Here is a 27,989-nt window from a genome sequence, read left to right as displayed (position 1 = left end):
TTAATTTAGTTCGGTGTTTTTTTTAAACTGCTGACCCACCAATTCCTTAGTGTCAATCGTCTGGTCAATAAAAATAATGTCAGTGTATTGTCAAATTATGTCAAAATTTAAATGTCAATGACATTTCAGCAGTTTTGTGAGTCAGGCCAGATACGAAAGGCACGGAATTTATAATTGTTGAAATAGGCATTTTTGAAGTAAAATATATTTCGATGCTTTTGGAAATAATGTAAAATGGCTATAAACCTAGATAAACATAAAGAAGCTTTAATCAGTGCGTGGAGAGATGTATTAGACGAAAAAACCGAAACGAACTGGTAAGTGTACATAAAATGAATGTGGTCTCGTCCTAATTGGTGAGGAAGTTAAAACATACGCTCATACGATTTAAGGAGCGAATTTCGAACATTAATTACCATGACCATTTATGAACTCACAGTGTAGATTGTCTTCTGACTGTGTAACTAACTGTACTACTAGTCACTGGAGTAAATTATTTTAAAATAATCATTTGCAGTCTAATAAACTTGTATAGTTTAGGTTTTTTGTATTGTATATGGAGGTTTCAAGAATCAAAACTTTAACATAAGAAACCTCATTTTTATATTTAATTCCAGGGCCTTGTATGGTTATGAAGGGCTCACAAATGATCTCAAGTTCGTCAGCAAAGGAGATGGAGGCTTGACTGAGTTGATTGATGACTTGAATAGTGGGAAAATACAATATGCATTCTTAAAAGTGGATGTACCAAATGGAAGCATATCTAAATATGTGCTTATCAACTGGCAGGTATAACTTTCCCATAGATAAGACATTAGATAAAGTACTTTGTCAATATGTTTATTCTCATATTATTTAAAATATTCTGTATACATATATATTATCTTAAATATTATTTAGAATAAACGAGGTTCAGTTTCAAAATCTGTTATAGAATTCCTAGAAGTTAGAAGAAAGATAGTTCTAGAATTTTATTATGACTTCAATGATATTTGAGCTTTCACCAAAATATATTTTAAGGTTATGCATTGAATTTGGAAGGCCTCAATTATTTACAAAATACATTTAGAGATAGTCAGAAGGAAAACTTAGGAAAAGTAGGCTTTAAAAATGGCCAAAATTGGGAAAAAGGCATGAAAATAAGGATACTGGAATTTAATATTTTCCAGCAAAGAGATACAATTAAAACAATTGCTAGAATCCTCTTTTTTATAAATTCAGTAAGAGTGGGGTTGTTGCTTGCATTCAAACTGCAGGATATTTGAAAAATAAAATTAAATGTATATATTACGTAAATATAATGTAATAGTGTGATATACAGGGAAAAAACATGTTAATATAACTTTATATTAACATATTTTTTCCTTTTTTATCTACCTAATCTTATACCAACCTACCTTATACCTAAAAAGGTGAATGGTCGATCTTGATAAATTGTTTTTATTTTATTTTTATTGCATAGATTGGTGATCAAGCTCACAGCCCATCTGGTGTTAAGTGGTTACTGAATCTCGTAGACATCTACAACGTACATGCGGCCACCCACCTTGAGATATGAGTTTTAAGGTCTCAGTATAGTTAAAATGGCTGCCTACCACCAGTAATTAAGCAAATTATAATTTTGCAGGTTTTATTTCTATTACACGATGTTATTCCTTCACTGTGGAAGTCAATTTTGAACATTTGTTAAGTATGTGTTTCATTAAAAAAATTGGTACCCGCCTGGGATTCGAACACCGGTGCATCGCTTAACACGAATGCACCGGAAGACTTATACTTTAGGCCACGACAACTTCAAAAACTCTATGAAAATCATTTAATTGTGTAAATCTTGTTAGTTATCTAATAGTTTTGCATGTTCATGTTCAAGGGTGAAGGTGCACCAACTGTTAGGAAAGGAACCTGTGCAAACCACATTAAACATGTGGCTAATTTCTTCACCGGTTTCCACTTGACCATGCACGCAAGAACCGAAGATGACTTAGACGAAAAGATAATCCTAGACAAACTGGCCAAAGCTGGTTCAGCATTTAATTTCAAGTCGAGTAGACCCGAGGAATTACCGCCAAGTGGACCAGTTGGGACTGCATATCAGAAAGTTAATCCGGGTAAGGGTATAAAAGACCAGAAATATCAATAAGATAATTCCATATTTTCACGTATAAAGTTTATCAACAGTAATTTATACCACCTGTTTATGGCAATGGCTTTGTTTAGCTTTCATAAGATTTCTTGATGCTGTAATAAATTACTGTTTAGTGATAAGACAGGATTTAATCAAAAATCTTGACCAAAGTTGGTTATATTGTTTACAGCTCGTACTGATACTGGATTACAATTGATTTAAAAAAATATGGTAAACTACATTTATTTTAATCAAATTTTGTTTTTTCTAGTAAAAGAAATCAATTCAAAAGAGAGAGACCAGTTTTGGCAGAAAGAAGAAATTGAAGAGAAGAAAAGAATAGAAGCAGAAAAGAAAAGGAAAGAGGAGGTTTGTTCACTATTTAAGTACTTTCTTGTCATTTTATAAAAAAAGAAAAGTCTTAATTGATATGTGTAACAATATACTGAATTGAACCCTTGCTGAATGTCCAAGTGAACTACGACGCGTTCCAAAAAATACCTTTTTAAAGATTCAGTTTGTACAATGGGGTGTGAGGGAGATCAAATAATGTATCCGAGACATGGCTTTATCTTTTCCATTTTTATTATTTCTTTGGATGGAAGACTTCCCTTGGACGTCAGTAGGCTGATCGAGTGGGAGAGAGAGAGAGAGAGAGAGAGAATTATTTATTTCGCGGAGGAGCTCAGGGCCCACTTAGTGTTAGAGGTTATTGGAGCTCATTGACAACACAATGCGAATTTCGCCACCCACGTTGGGTTCGTACTCTCAGTTGTATTTAAGGGCTCACCTGGAAACTAGAACGAATACCTTTTTTTGTTTTCGAAAGCGGTTCCTTACCTTCAATTATCACATGATTTTGGCCTTGAATATTATATTTATTAATTTAACAGGATAAAAGAAAAGCCGAGGAAATGGTCAGAAGAAGAGACGAGTTAGAAGCACAGAAAAGAGCGAAAGCCGAACACGACAAGTAAGTTTCGAAAAATTGCACGCAGACCTTAAAGTATGGATCAGCTTGTTGGACCACTAAAATGGCGGATGAAAGGCGATTGCATTCAGCAGATGCGAATGTTGCGATGGATGTGTGGAGTAACGAGAATGGATAGAACACGGAATGAATATGTTAGAGGAAGTCTGAAAGTGGCACCTGTGACAGATAAGCTGAGAAGTGCGCGTTTGGGATGGTATGGACATGTGATGAGATGAAATGAAAATGAGGTTGGTAAGAGCGTGTTAACTATGAATGTGGAAGGATATAGAGGAAGAGGTAGACCTAAGAAGAAATTGATGGATTGCGTGGAAGACGATATGTGTAAGTGGGGAGTGAGTGAAGAAATGGTATATGATAGATGATTATGGAAGGAGAAAACATGTTGCGCCGACGACAGGTGACTGGAGAAGGGCAGAAGAATGATATGACCTTAATGTATTTTTTGTTTATCAATGTCAATGGACAAACGTTTCTGTACATCTGATGTACAGTACCCGTCGATAAATATTGCACTTCGACTTCGTATTCATAGATCGTCATCTCTGTCGCACACTACCTATATGACGTCTGTCAGTCGTTGTTCAAGAGCGTTAGTTTACGGTGCTAATAGAAACCGGATAGTAGTGATTGGTGCGACAGAGATAACGCTCTACAAAACCGAAATTAACCGATTGTCTTTTTTCAAAGATAGTAAAGCTTATCGGCGAGTACTGTAGAGATTACCACAGACAGTTCGACGTCATTAACTTTGATAGTTAAATACGATAGCGTACTGCTACTATAAGTGAGGGGCTGAAAAATTAAGAGGCCATTGGTTATTTTTGAAAGGTATTTAAATCGTAGTTTTTTTTTTATTAGGCTTGCTGAAGAGCGAGAGATTATAAATGCAATTCTTACCCGCCTTATTTAACTGAGTTTATCGGTCACTAACTAGTTCTAAGAAACATTTGTGAACAGACTTCATATTACGTATGGTTGAACCTGCATAGTAAATAGTGAGACCTTTTGGCGGGAATGCGAGGAGTGAAGTTGTGTAATTTGTTTTATTTTGTCTATAACGTTTCTTTTAGTTTAAATGTGTAATAACGGTGGCTTATTAACTGTTTAATATCTGTGAAAGTGCACAAGTGTGGGAAAATGAAACAAAGCCGCTGGACGTAACTTCTCGGGATCCTCCAAAAATCCACTGAAAAAATCTCAGTAAATGACCACCATTTTACTGAGATTATATTATATTTCATCCCATATCATCTTATTTCATTTCGCTCCACATTATCATTTTTCATAAAAATAAGAATATAAATTAAAATAAGACATAACTTAAAGGTCTTAGTTACCAGGTCATAAAATCCCTTAAAAAAAGTTAATAGTGGTAGCTGAGAAAACAGACATCACGCAGTCTCTGGTAGTGGCCTAGTCACTCATGCGCGTTCTGGCTTGTTGTTAAGCAGAAGTCCAGTGGAAACTGTGAGTCCTACCGGGGTGAGTGCGAGCGAGGCGCTCCGGCGGCAACGGTCTGCGGAAGCGAGACAGCTGATCGGCTCCTCCACCGCTGCTGCACGAGCACTCTTCCAACAGAACTTGGCTCAAGGACAGATCAACACCTCAAGGTCACTACTATACAGTAACATCTATACTAATATTATAAAGAGGAAAGATTTGTTTTTTTGTATTGAATAGCCTCCGAAACTACTGAACCGATTTGAAAAATTCTTTCACTGTTTGGAAGCTACACTATTCCCGAGTGACATAGGCTATAATCTTTTTTGAAAAAAATTAGAGATCCTTACTAAAACTCAAATAATGTAACCCAAGGTGTAAAAAAATTACCTAAAATATTCTTTACATCGCGTGCCCTGCGAAAACTATTGATAATAGAATAAAATAATGTACTACGACTTTGTAGAACACATTATTAATTACAAAAAGTGTCCCGACAGCATATGTTTTAACTATTATAGTTATGCCGCAATAAGTGTTCTTTTATTTTTAAAAATAAAACAACGTCAAATATCGTTGAAATTTTTGTTAAAGACCCGAGCGGTGCCGGAGCGGGCTGCTCGTTAGATAATATACGTATACTAGCCGTAGGTACTCGCCCGCTTCACTGGGCATTTAAAATTAACATTATTATTTATTGTCATTATTATTAGGGAGTCCAACACTCATATAAATATTAGCCTATCCATTAAGTACATGTATTTTCTACATGGATACCAAGTTTCAAGTCAAATCGGCTTCATGGTTCGGTAGTTTTAATGGAACATCCGTAAAAACCACTGTAGATTTATATATTAGTATAGATATAGAGGTATAGATTAAGGCAATGTCAACATTAGAGGTTATTTTCGCTTGCACCGTTTAAAATTGAAATTTCCAGAATTAAAACGTGACCGAGTGAAAATAATATAATTTTTCAATCATAGACGAATAATTTTTATGATCATGAATCAAGCGAAAAGTGTTGGATGTTTTTGTTAAATTGTAATAAACTATAAACTAATCTCGTCATAGAGATAAATGCAGAGAAGATGCAATCATTAATCTCATTATCTATCTAGACAACAACTAAGTGATTAACTATTGGTGGACACTATAAACGATTTGACAAAAGCTTTGGTGCATAATACAAAATTAATTGAAAAAAAAAAACATTTCAGATCGAATTCGATCCCAGAAAAGCCCGTACGTAGTTCAGTGATCGCGCAACGCATCAACACGTTCACGCGAGGTCAATCACCCCAACCGGTTTCGCCGGTCAAAGCCCCTACGAAATTGGACACGAACATTCCGGAAGTAGGGGTGCAGCCCGAAACGAGTCCCCTGAAGAACATCGACAAGATCAAGATGAGCCTAGAGAGTCCTTCCCAGATTCAGTACGAGCCGATCATCGACCCGTCGGACTTGAGTCCCAGCACTGACGTCGAGCCGGCCTCGTTCGGTGACGTCACGTACGCGGAATGCAAACGTGACGACAGCTACCGGGACATCGGAACGGACTCGTCGAAGCAAAGCGAGCCGATGATAAAGCAGAACATTCTGGAAAACGACATGTTCGACGCAGCGTACTCCAGTTCGAACGAAAACGACGATGACGACAGCGACAATAAGTTCAGCACGATCAAACGGTCGCCCTACAGTAAGAGTAGTGCGGCCGAAGACACCGGCAAGGAGCTCAGCCGACAGAACACAGTCATAGAGAATGTTAATTACAAAAAAGAAGCCAACGGTACCTTAAACGAAGGTAAGGACTGGTCTATACTAATATTATAAAGAGGAAAGATTTGTTTGTTTGTTTGTTTCGAATAGGCTCCGAAACTACTGGACCGATTTGAAAAATTCTTTTTCCATTAGAAGCCGACATTGTCCCTGATGAACATAGGCTACTTTTTTTAATTTTTTTTTAATTTTTTTTAATTTTTTTTTTGGTTTCATGTGTGTTTTAATGTTTCCGAAGCGAAGCGAGGGCGGGTCGCTAGTATTTTATAAAACTCCCAAATGTTTTTTTTTTATTGCTTGGATGGGTGGACGAGCTCACAGCCCACCTGATATTAAGTGGTTACTGGAGCCCATAGACATCTACAACGTAAATGCGCCACCCACCTTGAGATATAAGTTCTAAAGTCTCAAGTATAGTTACAACAGTTGCCCCACCCTTCAAACCGAAACGCATTACTGCTTCACGGCAGAAATAGGGAGAGTGGTGGTACCTACCCGCGCGGACTCACAAGAAGTTCTACCACCAGTTTAGAAATTCGACCTTATTCACTGATGCTTAAAGATTTAGATTCGTTTTTTGTATTAAATTGTCTTTGTTTTGTGGTATGCAAGTGGTTAGTAATTCAGATTGTTAGCTTTTCTAATAGTCAATGTTCGCTAGATTATCGAAATTCGACCTTATTCAGTGATGCCTAAAGATTTAGATTCGTTTTATGTATTAAATTGTCTTATTGTTTTGTGGTATGCAAGTGATTAGTAATTCAGATTGTTAGGTAAAGAGATTCTTGAATTATCTGCAGATGCATCTCCTGAGGGTTTAGAAGAAGAGGGTACAATATACGAAGATCTCAATGAAGATCCTGGACTGACCGCTAGGGCGCTGTACGATTATCAAGCTGGTGAGTTTACTTGTAAGCAGCGGTTTGGCCCTGCCCCTAGCATTGTTGAAGTCCATGGGCGATGGTAACCACTCACCATCAGATGAGCCGTGCGCTCGTCTGCCTACAAACGCAATAACTAAAAAAAAAACACAGTCTGCGTTCTATGAAATTTATTAGATCTATCTCTCTAAATATGTAAACAAAAAAGTATAATATAATGAAATTATAACTGACTTGTTTTTTATCATTTACTTACATTAAATTACAACGAAGAAAGCCGATATTATAATTGAATTGTTTTATCATAGTTTTACCTAAGATATAAACGTCATATTTGCGGCATTTATGGAGATGCTCTCTAACAGTACCTCCTAGCAGCTGAATTAAAATAAATAAATAATAGTAAAAAAAAACTTTTATACACATAACAGCGGACGAGTCTGAGATAACGTTCGACCCGGGGGACATCATCTCGCACATCGAGCAGATAGACGCGGGCTGGTGGCAGGGGCTCGGGCCGCGGGGGGAGTTCGGCCTGTTCCCCGCCAACTACGTGGAGCTGCTGCCGGCGCACCCCCGCTAGACCCCCCACCCCCCAACCCCCCGCCTACCGGTGGTAAGTCACCTCAGACAGAATGTATTAAACGCTCCCATACATATGAAAAAACAAAGCGGATTAGTCACGTTTTTTTTTCCCTACCTATTCTTGTTACCTCGAGGGATTATTCTGGATTCATCGAACCGGGAGTGTTGCCAACACTGGCCCTAGCAAGAGCAATGCTTCACAGAATCTACCACCGGATCGGAAACGTGATCCACTGAGAAGATCCGCCGAGAAACTGTGGGCTGAGATCAAACACGCTGTGCATCACGCGGTCTCGTGAGGTTAAAATCAACGATCAACTGTGGTTACTTTGCGGTATCGTTCCTGTTAAAATTCAACACACGACTCAATGCTAGTATTCAGACAGTATTTTATTCGCTTACATTTTTCTACAATATGTACGGAAATGTTTTAAAGGCATTTGTTAGGCATTATATAAACAATACAGTTTATTATCGATGTCGTAACATAGTAAAACAGTTTAAAGTTCAATGCCGAATACAATAACGAGACAAATGTTTCTACGATCATAACGTCGGTTATATTTCAAGGGAAAAATATCGATAAATTTGTGACCTTGTCAACTTGCGGTTGAACAAGATTTGATTGATTAAAATGCTTCGAACGATTTTTAAATTTTTATTGCTCCACAATGGGACGACCGATGGAACCCTAGGATTAAAAGTTATCAGTTTAGTTGATATTATTTTTAATCTCCGTCAGTACATTCTAACTACTAAATTAGATTGAATGTGCCTTATCACAATGATTGCGATGATTTTCCCTTCAATATTAAAAAAAAAAACTGATATTTGTAAAACATTGTAAACGGCTTATATGATTCTTAAATAAAGACTGCTTTAATTGGTATGAAATGGAAAGCACATTATGGAAATAATTAAACAATTATGATACGAGATGTAAGTTGCCCTCCTCTTTTGTGTGGAATTAACTAAATAGTTCAGATAAGGGATGGGCACTTGAAAATTAATTAAATAACAATATTTGAGTGGTAAAAATTAATAATGACAAATGCTATGTCAATAATTTTTATTTGAGTTATCTTACCACAGAATATTGCGTTAATTATTTAATTAATTAACATTTTGGAACTTTCAATTCTAGATTTATTTTTGTCAACAAAATATTCGAAATTTTGATTTAATTTGACCAGCATAAAAGTAATTAAGAATTAAATGTATGAATATTTTCATAACTAAATATAACAAAATTGAAAAAACTAAAATAAAAAATGGCCGAAATATGTAACATTGGAATGCATTGGACTGAATTATTGTGCATTTCTTTAGTTTTAACTCTAGTAGATCTCACTAGTAGTGCAATGTGAAAATTAGATTATTGTCGATTTTGATTTATGTAAATGCACATATTTTTTGCACACTTGAACTTAAAATTGAAAATGTAATATTTATGCAAAAATATTTCAATCAGTTTTGTGAGTTTGATCATTTCTATATGAATACATTTAATAATGTGTTATTTTTCTTTAAGTGAAATTGTAACTAAGCTCACATATAATATTGTCATTTTATGTCTGTCCTATATGATAAGATTTATAGGAATGGACCTTACCAATGTTTAAGCGATATTTTATTCATTGTTTATAGTTAGGTGATACAGTAATGCTTCCATGCTTCAGTATAATGTGAACTTATTTATAAGCTTGGAATATGTATCGGAAGAATTATGAATAGTGACTAATTAGCATACTAAAGAGTATGATGCATGTTTTTTTATGTTTCATATGTCGGTCGGAATTTGAATATGCATAAATACATTTATTAATTTATTTAAGCGATGGTAAATAAATTTAAGTGAATTTATGAACACTTTTGAAAATCGCATTATTTACAGGAGTATTTCCTACCGTTATCTGCATATTAACGTCTCTCTCAATATATATTATGAAGTGTCATGTATTAAGTTAAAACAATACTAATTTTCCATTTTAATTCCGAATCTACATTTATTATGCTTTATTTTTGTAATCATCGGCTTTATTATTCGCTTTTTTAGATTTAGGTACTTAGAATTATTATGAAATATGAAGCAATATGTAGCTAATTATATTAGTTTACGTTTATACATTTGTTCTGATTGTTTTTATGTCGATTTTACTTGTGTATGTACGTAGCGCCATATATTAAATAATTATTAAAGAATAATAATTTCGGACTTGGTGATATTGTCGTAACAGTATTAGAGAATGCTGGGAAATATTCAATGTAATATTACAGAAATACGCCAGACAGATACGCCTTATAATGATGTTTTCTAGTTTTTCTTGTAACGCTATTTTAAAATATTAATAACTAAATTGTCAATATAACATTTAACAAAACTGTAGTTTCCGGTATTGTGGTAATAGTCTGTTTTTGTAAGTTTGCAAATAACGATAAGAATACGTAATTTGCTACCTGATATTATCTCTATTAACCTAATTAGCGCCTACGGCAAAATTTCGGACGATAGTCTAACAAGAATCGATGTCTAGAAAAGCCCTTTTAATAAATTAAGGGAACAAATCAAGTTTCATATTTCAAATAACGTACTTACGGCACGACCAAAATGATTGTATTTTTACAATAATTTGACGTATTTAGAGCATACGATAATTTTGCCATTAGAGATGTCGATTCTATTTAAAAAAGTTCGAAAATAATAATGTGGACTTTTTGTAAATTTTTATTAAGGATTAGTGAAGCCCATTTGTGCTCCCTTAAAGACAGAATTCTCTAACTGTGCGAAAAACATAGGTTTCTGGAAACTACTCGCGTTGTATGACAGAAACTTTCTCTGCAGTGCCAACAATACCTGTATCAAGTTTCATCAGAATCATATGAATGGTTTTAGAATGCATAGATGACAAACATACTTAAACAAACGAACAAAAGTTCATTACTTTGATGGTCCGAACACTTTATAAAAAGTTTATCTGTTCTTATCAGTATAGGGGGCTTGTAATAGGTACTATCAAATAAAGACGAAAGAAAGATGAGATACGAATGGCAAATGGATTTGACGAAATAGTTTTGTGACACCGACGGAAAATTTGACATCATCAGAATTCATAGTGATATTTGAATGAACTTTAAATCCATGATGATTATCAAGGAATTTCACAAAATTTTGTAAATTCCCAAAAAAAACCAACCGAGTGATATAGACGTATCCTATTCATTCGGCACCTTGCATTTTACACTGTGTCTGTTTCTTATAGAATAGTCAATCGATGATGCTAAAAATATCGTGTGCTATGTATGACCCTAAATGCCTCATTCATAAAAACCTAACAGTATGTACACCTAAATAAAAATTGATCGATTAGAAATTAGATTAGTACATAAGAGAAGAATGTGAATATTGGTGGGTGATTGTAACTCTACAAAATAGTGTCTTAATAGTGCCAATTCATTAATCAATTTTACTATTTACACTAATAAACAATAAACTGTGAATTTTTATTCATTTTAAGTAATGTAAAAATGGTCACAAATTGAACCTTTCTTAAAGTATGCTATAATTTTAGTAAGTATTACACAGTCTCAATTCTCCACTATGGAGATATTTTAGCACTTACAATATGTACTCAAGGCGATGTCTGAATTTGCCCCAATTTAGATGTTTAAGAATAATCACTTGAATATACGTTCAAACAAATATAAACGAGCAAGAATGATGTTATTTGTATACTTTTGTACTCGAAACTAGGTATAAACAATCTGTTGCCGATAGCTCATAAAGTTACAGAAGTTTAGTGTGACCAGGAATGTGTACCTCTACAATTGCAGTAGAACTTTTGTATGGTGCTCCATTGTATTATGGGTTTACATATTGTATCCGATTATGAAAATAAACAAGTCCTATAGTCCGTAATAGTTGTTTTATTGGTCCAGAGCACTCTTAAGTGCTCTTTCACGCGCCTTACATCTTATTTTTAGAAATAATGGGAAAAATACATTCTAGTTTTTATTTATTGATTGCTTAGATGGGTGGACGAGCTCACGGCCTACCTTACTTAAGCCCATAGATATCTACGACGTAAATGCGCCACCCACTTTGAGATATAAGTTCTAAGGTCTCAAGTATAGCTACATCTGCTGCCCCACTCTCCAAACCGAAACGCGTTACTGCTTCACGGCGGAAATAGACAGGGTGGTGGTACCAACCCGTGCGGACTCACAAGAGGTCCTGCCACCAGTAATTACGAAAATTATAATTTTGCGGGTTTGATTTTTATTACACGATGTTATTCCTTCAACGTGGAAGTCAATCGTGAACATTTTTTGAGTACGTATTTCATTAGAAAAATTGGTACACCAGCCTGGGATTCGAACACCGTTGCATCGCTAGATACGAATGCACCGGACATCTTGTCTTTTAGGCCACGACGACTTCAGATTGGATTCAGGTAAAATTCGTCACAGACTAAAAGTATTATTTGTCGTATCACTCTTGTCAGATCGGTCGTGATCGTCTTTCGGTATCATTACTGTGGGCAGCTATGGGCCTCATGAGTAATCGCCACTTCTCGCGGTTTGTGATGAGCCTGATACACTTAACTTCTCAACACTCAACTGCCGACTTAACTTGGTCGGTCCATCGCATGGGCAACTAAACTACACTAAAGTAGCTATACATAAATTAATAAAGTAGTCTAGGAATAGTATTTTTCTTTTATATAAATGAGGCCGTCAGTGCAGAAGTGGCCTAGTACGCAATTTTCATATTCGTGCTTATATTATACTGCAATTTATTTAAAACATGAATAAATTTTGATGCAAAACCGGCCTACCTATAGTTTCACACGTAGATAACCGATGGTTTTGTAAATATTATTTTTGCGCGTTATTGTTTTTGCCTACAAAGCTGTGTAAAAGTAAATTCAAATCTCATTATCTCCAAGCGAACTATGGTAAGCTTAAGACACTTTTGCGCTGACGGCCTCATATAGAAAATGGATAAATACAAAAGTTAACCTACAAGGGAGCATTACTGTGTAAGGAGCGGATTTACTCGCTGTAACGCGCGGGCGTAGTTCTTATCAGCGCCGCTAGTTTGTTTCTTTTTTTTTTCATTATACACTACCCGTTTTTTTTGTCAGGGTGAAATCGCCGGACTTCCACCCTTGACTGGGGATGGACGGCGGGGCATGTCGGAGTCGAACCGACTAAAACCTCCTGTCGCTCAACAACCAGCATCCAAACCTCGCATGAGACAGACCTCATGAAAAGGCAAAGGGGGGAAAGTGAAGCGTTTAGCGCGGAGCACATCTCTCCCATCACCCTCCCCCTCTACACTACCCTAGCCACAGTATTTATACAACAGGCTCATTTCGTTGCTTTAGATTTCGATTTTCACTTAAATTCCCGCATATAATTTACTATTAGCTTCATAGGTGCTTTACAGGATCCTGTTATTAACATTCAGGTTAGCATTCTAAAATTTTAATTTTACTTTCCCAATAGAAAATCTCATTCCTATTAAAGCTACCTTTTTTATTGGTTTGGTATATTCCAATTTTTTTGTTTCCATTCATGCGTTATGTTTTTTTTTTAAAACAACGTCATATTGTTTAAAAACTTACGATATCTAAATCAACCGCTCCAGTTCTGGTTGTTTATATGAGCACGTACACATCCAGTCCGCTTATGTGTTACGAAATTAATGTGAAATTAATGAGATTTAAAAATAATTCATGGTGTGTTCACTACTTCAAGTTGTCAAAGAAAAATCTACATTTTTTTCTAACGTATTTAATTATCAATTAGAATCACTTCATTTTAAATAAAAAGAGGTCAACAATATAGTTCAACTAAAATTACGCATGTACCGCATGCCCACTTAGAATCTCAGAAAAAACTCCGTTTCTTGGTATCGTGATCTTGTTCACTATGTCGGGTACGACCTGTAATTTATGTTACATTGCTTTATTAGACTACACGTTTTGAAGCTAGTTAATTGAAAATTTGAAAAAAGAAAAAAACAACTTACTTTAACCCTTATTTCTCGGGGCATAAAGTCGTGGAAGAACTGATAGAAGTCAAAGTGTGTTTTGACGATATCTAAGCGCGCCATCTCGTGTTTGAGCACGTCTACTGCGTCGTTGGGCGCAACCTCGTGCTTTTTTACCTCTTTAGTGAAATGGTAGATCGTTTCAACAAGCTTCTCGGCTCGAACTCTGGCCTTGTAGTCGTATCTAGAAAATAAAAATATAAAAAATGTAACCATCACCCTGTAGGTACCCACCATCCTGCCTGTTTCTGCCGTGAAGTGGTATGCGTTGGGTGGGGCAGCCGTTGTAACTATACTTGAGACCTTAGAACTCATATCTCAAGGTGGGTGGCGCATTTACGTCGTAGATGTCTATGGGTTCCAGTAACCAAATATGTAATACCAAGTGGGCTGTGAGCTCGCTCACCTATCTAAGCAATAAAAAAAAAACGTTGAGGAAGCAGCTTATCGACTGTTAATAATAGTGCATTAACAATTGTCCTTTTTGTTATTGCTTAGATGGATGGACGAGCTCACGGCTCACAAGGTGTTAAGTGGTTTATGGAGCCCATAGTCATCGTCAACTATAGCCTCGACGACCCGTCGGTCGAGCGTCTTAGGGGTGGCGCCGCGTGTCTGGTTGTAGTGTTGACCGCGGAAACCTCCCTACTCTGACCCCGGACGGAGATCGGACGTCGGATGTAAGAGTGCAGGGGAGTCGTTTAATGCAGTAAGACTAAAAACATCTTTGGGCCCGCGGTTCGCAGTTGCTGACCAATCCCACATACACACAATCCCATAAACCTGTCATCTACAACGTAAATGCCGCCACCCATCTCGAGACATGTTCTAAGGTCTTAGTTTTTAAATTATAATGGCTGTCCTACCCTTCAAACCGAAACGTATTACTGCCTCACGACAGAAATAGGTAGGACAGTGGTACCTACCCACGGACCATGCCAAATATTAGCATAAGCCTTAACAGAAGCAGAAAATATTCTATATTTATATTGCTAAGTTAACAACTTCTCAGTTTGTTTTAGCAAGATCATGAACTGTTATCGTATAATTTACAATAAAGGCAGCTTGCAGACTTTGGTCCACTACGTCTGTTATTTAACAAGATCTATTATTTCCATCACGATTTTTTTTATTGTCTTGTCCAGGAATCACTGGTATAGTAATCGGCAAACTTCTTGAGCAAATGACCTTGACTGCGCAGAACCGAATTTTAGATCACTTTGGTGGTGAGGGTGAGGCGCGACGGCAGGGGAAATCGTATCGAGCGCGTTATTGGTAGATCAGTCGAACCTTGCGTCCCGCACCGCGCCCTCATTCCGCTTGCTCCCAAAAGTACGCTTGCGTACAGTGGAAAGTCTATCGTTATTAATCGTTAAGTTATTTGTTATAATTGCTTGTGGACTTTGTTGCCATTGCTATTTGTTGAGTGTTTGTTGATTTTTTATAAAACACACACTATGCCGTGACAAACTGGTGTAGTACTTAAAAGAAAGGGTAGAAAATTTGTGTACGACGTATATTACTTCATCATAAAACAGGGGAAGAATGATATGGAAAAATTAAAACAGACTTCGGAAGCAACAAAAACATCAGTGAGTACTGTTAGGTGCATTATTAACGAAGCTAAAGGCTCTGGCTTGCTCGCCGTGTTTCGGACTCCGGGTAAGAAAAGATCAGGGAAGAAGAAAGTGAGCGGAATGGATAGTTTCGTTCAATCTGTAATAAAAAGATGTAATCATAATAACTACATAACAAGCAGCGAAACTCCGTACCGTAGAAAGGCTTCGAAAAATTTAAAGAAGATATAAATTTTAATGGCTCGGAATGAAGCTTACGACGAATTATGAAAGAGCTAGGCTTCAGATGGAAAAAAAGAACAGAAAATAATCGGAAGCTGGTAAATGAAAAAAGTAACATTCGATTACTACGAATCGAATATCTTCAAAAAATAATTAATTATAGACAAAAAAGAAGACCGAATCGACCGAGTTGTAAACTACGCCGATGAGCCCTATGTCGACTCATCACGATGATAGCGACTCGGGTGATGAAAACAGTGATGATGATGATGGTCAAGATTATGATAACGAAAAAAAAATTACAAATACCAGCTTCGCTTCAACTGAACCAAGACCTGGCAACAGCTCTAGTTTTGACTTAATAGAAGGAATATCTATTTTACCCCAAGATTAAATTATTACAATTATTAACCTATATGTTTTGTTGATGTTCTAATAAATATATAAATAAATACATATGTTGATTTTAATAATTTAATAGCATTATGACGCAGAGTAAGTAATGTTTTTGCACGTGAGTGTACCATGCGCAAACTTACCCCCACTACGTCAACAAATGCTCAAGAAGTTTGCCGGTTATTATACCTATTTCTACAGTAAAATATCTCTTATGACTGATTTATTTCTGATCGTTACTATAAAATATTTAGCTATAGCGGAGTTGTTTTATAGTCAACTTATCGTAGTTTTAACAATTTTGGAAAACGGCGAAAACTTACTTCGGTTCTAATTTGTCTTCCAAGTACTTGTACAATCTCTTAGTAGTCCACGAAGCGTTCTTTGGTTGATATCTTTTTGGTGGTTTATATTTCATATCCTCCAGCAGTTCGGGGGGTAGATCACCCAGTGGCATAGATGATTTCATTTCTCTCACTTTATTTTTGTTTTGAACTGGTTTTGTGGAATGTCTTGCAAATAATGGCTTGGCAGGGACTTTGAAAATATTTACATTTTGTTTGCATTGTTTCATGGCTTTAAGGGAGTTTCTAACTTCTTGTTCCTGGTAACGAATAAGGTAAATTAATTAAGTAATACTAGACTTGTTTAAATTATTGATTTATGTTGTGAAAATATGCAACTTAAAATAAGTTAGCACATAACTTACTATTCTCATGTTTTTCTCCATGTTGCTTTTCTTTATTTTCTGCAAATATATTTCTAAGGTTGCTTGACGAGTATTTTTAGATATTTCATGATTTGTTGGTTCGATTGATTCCTCTGCTTCATGGTAGTCATCATTAAATTCCGGGATCTCTGTAGAATTTGCTTGTGGCATTTTAGAAATTTCTTTGGCATCAACAAGTGCAGTCTGTCTCTTAGCGGACTTTTCCATTACTAACGCTCGTAAAGATTTTCGAGGTGTGAAATCTTTACCAAATGTTTGCCGTAGTGTCTTCCTTGTAGTTCTGTGAGAATCCCATCCAGACCCCTCAGCACTAGAATTTCTTGTCCCATCTGTCATACTTGTACTTTCTACGGGCGGTAACAAACTTGGCCTGATACTCATGAGCATAATGCTTTTAGTTTTTCTAAGGTCAGTATTGTTACCCTGCATGGTAAATAAGTCAGACTCATTTTTCTTATCGTGTAAAATAGCTTCGGGTAAATTTACTTTTTCAACAGTTTCACTTCGATCTGTGATTTCGTTATTGTCAAGATTATCAGTGTTCGGGCTATTATCATTTACATTTATATCAGCTCCAGCACTGTTTTCTGGTTCATCATCATTATCATCACTTAAATACAAATGCTCATCGTCATTACTTGCGTTGGATTCGTTTCCTAATTCACTTCTTTCCATATTTTCATCAATTTCTAAATCTTCATCTGATTCTCGAATTTGGTCTCCACTTCTCTCATGAATTTCCGTTTCATCGTTATTTTCGACAGTCGAATCTTCTAGTGCTCGTTCAGAATTATTTTCTTCACTTTCACATTCTTCATTAACCGTTTCTTCTTGTTCTTCTTCAGCACACGACGCTTCTGATTCTGCGTTTTGATCCGATTCTTCTATACCAGTCTCATTTCCATGGCTGTTCATTTGTTCCTCCTCATTTGAAGCTATTACTTCAGCATTTTGTTCAGATGATATATCAGTATTATTAGAATGATGTATTTTTTCTTCAGTTTCTGCATTTTGATCAACTTCTTCAACATGATTGTTTTTTTCATTATCTGCGTGTTTTTCAATATCAATATTATTCTGACTACCAATATTCTCTGGTTTTCTGAAGTCATTATTTTCATTTTCCTGCTCGACAATTTCTTCATTCTGTGGAGTAAAAATATCGGCCTGTTCGCCAGAATTGTCGACATTACTTATATTTTCTGCGTTTTTCTGTTTGTTAGTAATGTTTTGTTGATTTTCTTGAAACTCGTTGTGACTATGTTCTACTTCAACTGCTTCTTTTTGAGTTTGATCCTTGTTACTAGTATTATTTCCTCTGTCATTGTTGTAAGGCGTTATACCTTGTTGTCTGTTATCTGTTTCTTTATCTTGAAACATTTTTTGGTCAACATTATTCTCGCATACCATTTCGTGATCCTCATCATTTGGTTGTTGAGCATGTTGAGTTGATACTTGTTTCTTTGGATCGTGTTCTTTTAAAACTATAGTATTGGCGTGGTTTTCTGTGAGATTTTGGTCATGACTTTCAACTATTGTAGAAGATGGCAGATATTTCCAATCATCCAATTCCATATCAGTTGTTATACTTGATGCAGGTGAAGTCTCTCTAATAGGTCTCGAATTAGAAGCCCTAGAGCGTCGATGTTCGAATTGCTTTTGATATTCAAAGACTTTTGGTTGAATTTCGGAAATTTCGTCTTCACTCTCAGAAACAATGAACTCTGCAAACATGTTCTTTCTTTTAGCCGCTGGACGATATCCGAATATGTTTCGAGGTTGGTTTTGTGGAGGATCTACAATACACTGCTTTGTTTTGTCTACTGCAGTTTTATTTGGTGATAAGTTTAATGCAGCTGCTGGAAATACACGCTTTCGTTTATTGTTTTGAAAGAGGCTTTTCGTAGTTACAGTGACTGATTTCTCATGAGCTGTTGTTTTATCAACATTAGCTAATGATTCTCTATTGTCAATGAGTTGCCCAAATTTTTTTTTAGGTACATTTTCTTTTTGTATGAATAGCTTTCTTTGTGGCATAACTATACTATTAATTGATTCACTGTCACTACTGTCTGGTAAATCTGAGGTGTAGTTCTTTTTCTCTTGGCTGAAAAAAACAATGAAAGATTTACGGATAAATGAAAGATTATATTAAAGCATAAGGCTCTTACAACAGTTTGATTTGTGTTGAGTGTCTGTGTCACATTAAAATAGAGCTTATAGCGAAGTGCTGGTGCCATTGTTGAACTTACTGACTGATTCACATTGTGATGTAAGCATGACACAGAACACACTGACATGTTTGAGATGTTTGTTGACAGGTCTTAGAAGAATATTTAGGGTATGGCATAACTCTTCTCTCTACACTAGTGGGATTAGGATAAGCACCCTTTGTGCGGTTTTTTTCGTTATTTGAGTTTTGGATTGGTAAAAGAACGAAAATGACAACTCATTCTCTCTTTGCATTTTATCATTATATTAAAGTCTTCTCTCACTTATAATTGTTCTGACTCAATCTGGTATACAGGCCGCAGATGCAGGTGGCGCCCTCTGTGATAGGCCATAGTAAGTATAGCCAACCATCACTAGTCCACTATGTTATAAGGTGATAGTGGTATTTTGCATGATTCAGCTCTATCCATCTTCTTCTTGTGACCGAGGTCTTTCTTAGAAGTGAAGTGCAGAGTTGTTTGTAGTTGGTTCAACTCTCACAATTTATATTTAAAAAAAAACAGTTCATAATACATATTTTCAGGTCATCAGATAAACATAATGTCTAAATTGTGATACTTAATAGCACTTATATTAAATATTCACCTCAGTATTTCCACATTAAGTATTTCTTCAACTGCTTCATATGTTTCTCCAACTTTATTTCCTTCCAATACTTCGAGAATGTCTCTGGAGTTTTCATCCAATTTTCTCCACCAGCTCTTACCTATAAATAATTCAATTTCCAAAGTTAGCAACAAATGATTAAATAAAAGACATATTCATCATAATCTCAATGGTTATGAATTATAAGTACAATTTTGATATTTTATTCTACTTAATTTTCATGAAAACTCTTTTCAAGGTTTACTTCTTTTACATTCTTAGTCATTTGTGATCATGAAAACTAAAATATTTATAAAAACAGAAATCAATTTGATGACAATAAAACATGGAATTAAACTCTAAAACTAGTTTAAGCTATGTGTATGATATGAATCCTAAAAAATGCAAAAATACTATTTATTCATTTGTGAAAATGACTCCTTGGCTTTTGATTTATTATTATTTTCCATAAGTTTTTTCCACTAAATATTTATTATATTTTATTTCTCGAGTTGGATAGTTCGTGGTGTACTTGGTAAAATAGTTACTACAACACATAGTGGAGAAGAACTTGATTATTTTGTTGTTAAGCATATATCAGATACTTCATAACTTTCACCACACTGTAAAAAATGTCACCTGTTGTGGGAGATAAGGTAAACTAGTACAATGAAGGAGGTAGAAATATAAGGTAGATATACTAATAACAGATGATGGGGAAGTAATTGCAGAGTAAGGTGATCAGTATACATACCAGTATTTACTGATAAATAACTAAGCTGACTCATTACTCTCACTTTTAAGATCCTCTGGTTTCATTAGAGAATTTTTATAGGCAGTTTTATTTTTGTATTGGTTTTTCTTTATGTTAATTTTTGTATTGTTAATGTAAGGCTTGGTTGACATCACAGCACAGATGAAGATGTTTTAATTTAAATTTTTAAGCTTATTCTTTAACTTTTTCTATTGATATGGCATATTTCAATAGACCATCTATCATAAGATTTGTTATTCCATACTGATATACGCTATTGTGAAGCACTTTAGCTACGAGCTTAAGTTTTTAAATTGAGAGGTAAAATAAGTAACTGTGTAGTATATCATGTAGACTACAGTATAAAAAAATTAAATTTAAGTAATATGCTGAAGTATAGCCAAACAAAGTGTGATTTGTGTTATACTGCATCTATTGAAATCATTTCTAAAAATTAAGACAAGCAATGCTAGAGATTTTCCTCTTTTTATACACTAACAAATGTAAATACACCACAAATCAGCTGGAGCAAAAGGTTCTAGCTATAAGCGCATTAAATAACACTATTTATATAACCACATAAGTTTAGAAGTGAACTCAAGAAAAAACAAAAAGAAAAGTGCTTTCACTGTATGCTATTTATGTTTAGCTTATTAAACAAATATTGTATACCTTTTATCTTTTCCATTTTGGAGTCAAAAGTACCTAATCATCTTAGACTGTGTTAAATTTTTAGCAAGTCACAAATGTATGAGCTGCCTTCGAGCTTGTATAGCTGTGTTACAATAAAACTATCTCTAACCATTTTGTAACACAAGAGGAATATCACCAAAAGAGATCAAGAGGCTTGAAAAAGAGTACAAACTGGGCTTGTTAATTATCTCTTTACCAGATAATTTATCTGAGAGTAGCAGGCAGGGACGCCTTAAATTAGGGCCCTTGGGCACACAAGAATTTGGGGCCCTTTTGGAAAGCAAAAAAAAGCGAATTATAATAAAAAAAATTTAGTGAGTGTGACCATTTGTTATAGGTAATCAAATACAGTATGATATAATATGTCATTAATGATATTAGAATGCTGCTATCCATCTGATAAGATTAGTGATTTGTGAAAAAAGTGTAATGTGCCCGACAAAAATGTTTTGAGAATAAATGTGTGAGAGAAATTGTCGGTCCTTTGGGCCCCCCTGAGAATGGGGGCCCTGGGCACAGGCTCCGTGTGCCCTTATGGTAAAGACGGTATTGGTAGCAGGGCCAGAGAACAAAAGAATGTTTGAATTTATGAATAGTCATTGTGCTTACTTTCTTGATTTAAATAGCTTTAATACTTAATTTAAATATTTCACTTACGTTGTGGTTCTTCCACTTCAGTGTCATCATTTAATACAGATCTTCGGGTTGGAAGTGGTGATAAGACGAAAGATGGCTCTTTGTTTTGCATGATGATAGCAGTCAGCCGGCTTGGTGTATTGGAACGAGCTGGGGAGCCTACGCTACGGGTACTGCGTGTCCTGTGGCGGCGCGGCGTTAGCAGAGAACCTTGGGAGCGCGCGGGCGATGGTATCTTTGAACTTGGCATTGTTGCTTTTATTAAACTCTACAAAAGAAAATGTAACTGTTCCGTAGTAACTGTAAATTATCAGTATTCGGTTTGCTTGCTTGCTGAATTCCGAAGAGTTTGAACATTATAAATTCAGTGACACCCTCAAAGTCCGTATCGGATTACACACAACATTTCGGAGAATGCAATATGTTTTTAGGGATATACTACATATTTATATTTGGTTGATGTAAACAATTTTTTTTTTTTTGACAACTTTAAGATAACGCTTCATTGAAATCTATCATTTCACGACACAACAAACACAAATATAATAAACACTAACTATAAATCGTGGTACTCTTTTGAATCATTAATCGACTTAAACTGCTCTAAACTATATTAATTAACACACGTTCTACAGTTATTTACGTTAACAACCAACTTTTCATGAATTATTATCACTACTGTAACCGTTTTAAAGAAAATTTGAATTTGATGTTGAATTGTCTGATTAGTCAGGCAAAGGGAACCTAGCCCATAATATCTTGGAATTGGAAAAAATATATTGGAAGAATGTCTTTCATAGGAAAAGTAGAATGAAAATAACGTGTAAATATATTGAATGGAGTGAAATAAAAATAGTTACAGAATTATGAATTTACACTTTCTAGGCTTAACAACTCGTGGGCTACTTTGACGAGGACGGTGATTTCTATTTTAGCTACTGCTAGCGTTAGCATTAGCGGTTGCACGAGAGTGGATATTGATGAATATGGTAACCGCCATGGTGAATGAATGGTGTAGGTCGTCTACTAGGATTTGGGTTATGGTCAGGCGCGGCCACAATGGGGTTTATTGCGTCGCAGTGATGCCATGAAGAGGTAGCTACTGGTACAATGGCATTTTGGGGTGGGTATACGAAAATGAGTATTTATTTCGTTGTATAGTCTAGTATTAAGATTCTTTGTCAGGAACGCGAGATGTAAAGTTAAGCGAATTGTTTAATTTACATAATGCTACTATAGATTAAGCGTATAACAAGCCATTTTTTAAGCAATAAAAAAAAATCGCTTGACAAACATACCTTTGGGTTTAAAAACTTGGTTGTTAAGGGTAGAATATATCGTACAGTTTTATTAAAGACTAGCGACCCGCCCTCGCTTCGCTTCGGAAACATTAAAACACACATGAAACCAAAAAAATAAAATAAAATTTTTTTTAAAAAAAGTTGCCTATGTTCATCAGGGACAATGTCGGTTTCTAATGAAAAAAGAATTTTTCAAATCGGTCCAGTAGTTTCGGAGCCTATTCGAAACAAACAAATAAACAAATCTTTTTATTAGTATAGATATAGATATAGATAAAAAATTACAAGCTTTTTGTTCACTATCTAGCAATGGGATTATAGCCCATACCATGTATTGTACTGTACTGTCCTGAAGCTGTAATTCTGGGAACGTTCTCAACGCACATAATTATATTATTAGTAACATTAAGAAGCCCGCCAAAATTGAAACATCTAAAACTATGCTCATAATATTTTAATTGTATAATATTGTATACTAATTATTCACGTTAAACACGACTTGCATAATTGTTGTGTTGCCTATTTAAGCATCGACATGCACACGTTAGGTCCAAACAAAGAAGTTTATTTATTTAAATTCTAACAAAATTTTAGGGTGAACAGTTTATAGGGTTTGCCTGAAACGTAAAGATCTGCTTTTTTTTTTTTTTTGGTCAGGAGGAAATCGCCGGACTTCCGCCCTCCCCTGGGGATGGAGGGCGGGGCATGTCGGAGTCGAACTGACTAAAACCTCCTGTCGCTCAACAAACCGCGTCCGAACCTCGCATGAGACAGAACTCATGAAAAGGCAAAGGGGGGAAAGTGAAGCGTTTAGTGCAGAGCACATCTCTCCCATCACCCTCCCCCTCGGGACGTCGGACCAGCGGTCGTCGGCGCCACGACCACCAGCCCTTTCGGTCGGCAGGCTATCCGGAGCCCGCCTAGATGGCGCCGGTTAGAATGGGTTATCCTACGGAATACCCCGCTGGGTCAGAACCAGCGTGGGTCGAGGGTAGCCGTTCTTCCATCACCCGGATGCTCTTGCGTAAAACGCGTACAGAGCAGCTTGCACGTCGTCTTCTTAGGTCCCCTTCGCCGGTCCCCAGACCGACATATGAAGGGGACCCGAAACACTTAGAGGGCCAGGGCTTGGGCGAGATCCGCCTCCCTGGCCCCCGCTCGACGGGGGCGGGATTGTGCGTCTCTCACCCGCCCCGCCGCCTCCTTCTGCGAGATGGTGCACTCGCAGAAGTCGAGCATCGCCTTCCACGACTCGTCGTCGCCGAGCATCGATGCCACAACACTCGGCAACGACAAGTCGGTTCCTATTTTTGCGACGAGGACACTGCGCCACCCCTCCCATGCGAGGCAGGCGACGAGCGGATGCTCTGCCGTGTCCAAGTCGCAACCACAATGGTGGCACTCTGCCGTCGGCTCGGCTCCGATCCGGTGCAGGAACTCACCGAAGTTGCTAGAGAAGGAATATATCGTTTTTAAGACTTTATGGCGGGAACGCCAGGACTAAAAATTTGCATAGTTTTATATCGTTAATTTAGTATTTCTCTTAAGGGAAATGTGTAATAATTGTGACTTACTGACGGTAAGTGTGGTAAAATGAAACAAATTAATTCGGAAGCAGTGGCTTCTCTAGTTCTTTTTAAAAAAAGTTTGCTAAGGTAAATTATAATTTTGCGGGTTTCATTTTTATTACACGGTGTTATTCCTTCGTGGAATTCCTAGTGGAAGTCAATCGTGAAGATTTGTTAAGTACGTATTTCATCAGAAAATTTGGTACCCGCCTTTTTTTAACGCTGGTGAATCCATTATCGGATACCCGGTCGAGGATGTAACGGACCGGGTTATGTCGGACTCCGGCGCCTCCTGAGAGGAAAAAGGGGAGAAGAGAAGGACCGAGCTCCTCCACCTCCTCCAATTTCTCACAGAAGACTACGCCTTGAAAAAGGTGCGCGAGGCACTTGCTCCACAGAACCGACTACCGACTAAACCCCATCGATCTCCACCGACCACACCGACTACACGAAACTTACAGTTCTGCGGGATTCGAACACCGGTGCAACGTTAGACACGAATGCACCGGACGTCTTATTCTCTAGGCCACGACGACTTCGGTTCGCCGTCAAATGGGGCACGGGGAGACATGTTTTATTTGACCACGAGTTTTTAATTGTATACATAATCATGTGATGTGTTGGAAGCTATTTACAAGATTTTCATTCTGCTTCCGTCTTAGATTATAATAAAGAATATAATGATAATACTGTGTTGAAAGCGAAACAAAAGGTAACTAACTCCTTTTAGACTATTGGCATCTTCTATTAACAATGAGATCAGTACTGTATAAACTCTCAGGTTATGTCGCAACATGGATTTGACATTATCTGCCTCTCTACATTCTTACAATATTTTTAGTTGAAACGTTTCGAGCCAAATTTAAAAAAAATACTGTTTTATTTTGTAGTTATGTATTATATATATATTACTAGCGACCCGCCCTCGCTTCGCTTAGGGAACTGTAACTTATTATTGTTAACAGTATTTCTCCACTATTTAATGGATGTTATTATACATATAAACCTTTCTCTTGATCACTCTATCTATTAAAAAAAACTGCATTAAAATCCGTTGCGTAGTTTAAAAAAATTAAGCATACATAGGGACAGACAGATATAGGGACAGAGAAAGCGACTCTGTTTGTATGTAGTGATAATGTTAGATAGTCATGGGGGCAGATGATTTTAATTGAGAAACTCAATAAGAACAATCGTTACTCGCTTTTCAGTTAGCAAGATATCGGAAGTTGAAGATGTTTCCAAATAACTCTGAAGAACATAATACTAAATCAGAACTGCTATCAAATAAATTGTTAATAATTAGCGAAGTTAATTCTGCAGACCATAATATTATAATTTATTAGGTCCTTCCTCTACTTTTTTTAGCAGAGTTCAAAAAAGGAAGGGTTTATCAATTCGACTTATTTGTTTTTGTCTCTTATCTGAGTACCTTTTCCTAGGTGAACCGATTTTGATGATTTTTTTAAATCGAAATCTGGTACTTTTCATTTGGTTTATTATCAAGACCTGACTAGTAGTTATTGAGTTATCCATAATAATTGTATTTCTAATTGATTTCGACTATATTAATGATATTCTCATTTTATTTTGTTGAAGCCGGTTTTCCTTTTTGTTAAAGTTTGTATTGTATTATAAATAAATACAGTCGGTTGATAATAGGTAGCATTGAGTCACTGCTTAGTTTTTTGTGACTTGTCTTGCTTGCATTGCTCTTAGGTATCTAAATATAGTTTGAAGGAGATGCTTGTCACGTATTAATACTTTCTTCTAATACCTTCAGACTAGAACACTCGAATATTTCGCGGAAAATTAAGTATGTACATTATCTTGGAGGATGTTCATTGTCGTTTTAATTCAAATACTTACATCGTCCTCGGAATATTAAATCGTTACTTGAACAACAAAGAAGCATGACATTATTTCAATGATATTTCTTTGTAAACATTCATGCACTTAAAATAGTTTAATATTATTGTTTGTGTTTATTAAAGCATTACTGTCTCAATAAATTGTTTGAACTGCCAAATGCACGTGCGTGTTGTTCTAATGATAGGATGTGCTTAACAAATTTACATCAGAACGTTGAAATTATAAATAAATCGTGAAGGTACATGTAAGACGTGTGTCGTGTAGCCCTTAATGGATCGAGTTGTTATTTAGAAAAAATGACTGAGGAAAAATCGTTTGGCACCAGTAATGGAGTGAATAAGGTTTTTTGTTAAGTTTAAAAGAATGTGAATATTTGTATACAGCATTTTGTGACAGTAATACTTTAACGAATTTACTTACAGAGTTCGGGTCGTTTTCCCGGAATTGTTATTATTATCATTCTGGCCGAATTTTGTGAACGATTCTCTTATTCGGGAATGAGAGGTAATTAGATTTTAGGTGCTTAGTTTTTTATGGATTAAATGAAATAAGAATATATTTTACCACCTCCGATTTTTGCATTTTGTCTTTCTGAAGTAAATTTCAAGCTGTTTATTATTTATTACAGCGTTTTTAACATTATACTTAAGAAGTAAGCTAGGATATACAGACGATGGTGCGACTGAAACATATCACGTTTTTAGTACATTAGTATATGTTTTTCCGATTATTGGAGGCATATTAGCTGATAATTACCTTGGAAAATTCAGGTGAGTTCACTGTTATGGTTACTGGGATTCCTTCTTATAAGACTTACAGCTGTGAAGTATTTTAATATTAAAAAAGATGTGTGGTGTCGTGGGACACCGGATATGAACAAAGTTCCTTATTATAAAAATATTAATTTTAAGTTCTATTCGAGGTATAAAGAAAATAATTATTCGGGTATACATTTTTTACTATGATTTTTTATTGATAAAATAAATAAATAAACTACTTTACAAAGCTATCAACTTTATTTTATTCACAATGGTTTATAAAAAATCTATAATAATAATATACAAAGAAACAGCTGTTTAAATGAATAATAATAATAACCGTCATCACGTAGACTATACATAAATAATAAAAATCTTATGTTACGGACGTTTTTTCCCGGTTAGGGTACCCCTCCGCATCGTCCCATAAGGAACTTCGTTAAAAAAAAACATATTTTTGTTTTACTGTAAATTCTGTGAGCAACCCTGATGAATACAAATAAATAAAATTTCTTGTTACTGTATTGTAGGATAAATTATTGTTGTGTTTTTAAAACAAGTTTTGCGATTTCTAGGACAATTTTGTATATGATGTTCGTGTATGCGGCAGGTAACATTTTGGTTGCAATAACTGCAATACCGCATTTCGCTCTACCTGGAAGGTAAGGACACAGCTAGTATATTTTTATGTTTTATATAAACGTAATAATAGGTACCATCTTTATTAAATACGATAGGTTTTAGGATTTAATACATTTATTACGTTGTTTCTGACGCGAAGTAGTAATACGTTACGGTTTGAAGGG

The 27,989-nt window shown here is 35.8% G+C and overlaps 3 protein-coding genes across 5 annotated transcripts in view; 2 read left to right on the top strand and 1 right to left on the bottom strand.

Moving 5' to 3' along the window:
- Window positions 1-97: 97 nt before the first annotated feature.
- Window positions 98-11,720, top strand: LOC101740075 (drebrin-like protein B). Of its 2 annotated transcripts, XM_038013810.2 has the most exons (10): window positions 98-317; window positions 618-789; window positions 1,871-2,108; window positions 2,397-2,494; window positions 3,019-3,098; window positions 4,571-4,729; window positions 5,780-6,363; window positions 7,139-7,237; window positions 7,651-7,835; window positions 8,008-11,720. In XM_038013810.2, exons 1-9 carry the CDS (start codon window positions 235-237, stop codon window positions 7,800-7,802), a joined length of 1,665 nt encoding a protein of 554 aa, XP_037869738.1. In that variant the 5' UTR covers window positions 98-234; the 3' UTR covers window positions 7,803-7,835; window positions 8,008-11,720. The 2 variants fall into 2 exon arrangements, with proteins under 2 accessions (XP_037869738.1, XP_004932992.1); XM_004932935.5 differs by having other exon boundaries at window positions 7,651-11,720.
- Window positions 11,721-13,578: 1,858 nt separating this feature from the next.
- Window positions 13,579-27,303, bottom strand: LOC101743566 (homeobox-like protein HDP1). Of its 2 annotated transcripts, XM_062671240.1 has the most exons (8): window positions 27,182-27,303; window positions 26,846-27,107; window positions 21,706-21,952; window positions 19,602-19,722; window positions 16,764-18,891; window positions 16,378-16,658; window positions 13,839-14,043; window positions 13,579-13,752 (listed from the first exon to the last, which is right to left on the bottom strand). In XM_062671240.1, the coding sequence occupies exons 3-8, from the start codon at window positions 21,932-21,934 to the stop codon at window positions 13,666-13,668; spliced, it is 3,051 nt and encodes a 1,016-aa protein (XP_062527224.1). In that variant the 5' UTR covers window positions 21,935-21,952; window positions 26,846-27,107; window positions 27,182-27,303; the 3' UTR covers window positions 13,579-13,665. The 2 variants fall into 2 exon arrangements, with proteins under 2 accessions (XP_062527224.1, XP_021208081.1); XM_021352406.3 differs by lacking the exons at window positions 26,846-27,107; window positions 27,182-27,303 and adding an exon at window positions 22,242-22,402.
- The window catches only part of LOC101740211 (peptide transporter family 1), a 24,618-nt gene continuing 22,996 nt past the window's right edge, over window positions 26,368-27,989 (top strand). Inside the window, exons 1-4 of the mRNA XM_012696102.4 lie at window positions 26,368-26,766; window positions 26,848-26,929; window positions 27,054-27,195; window positions 27,759-27,845. Of these exons, the coding sequence (XP_012551556.1) occupies window positions 26,722-26,766; window positions 26,848-26,929; window positions 27,054-27,195; window positions 27,759-27,845 (356 nt within the window). The 5' untranslated portion in view covers window positions 26,368-26,721. The remainder of the gene's footprint in view (window positions 26,767-26,847; window positions 26,930-27,053; window positions 27,196-27,758; window positions 27,846-27,989) is intronic.

Source organism: Bombyx mori, chromosome 11, assembly GCF_030269925.1.
Source record: "Bombyx mori chromosome 11, ASM3026992v2".
Taxonomy (NCBI): domain Eukaryota; kingdom Metazoa; phylum Arthropoda; class Insecta; order Lepidoptera; family Bombycidae; genus Bombyx; species Bombyx mori.
This window is presented reverse-complemented; position numbering and strand designations above follow the sequence as displayed.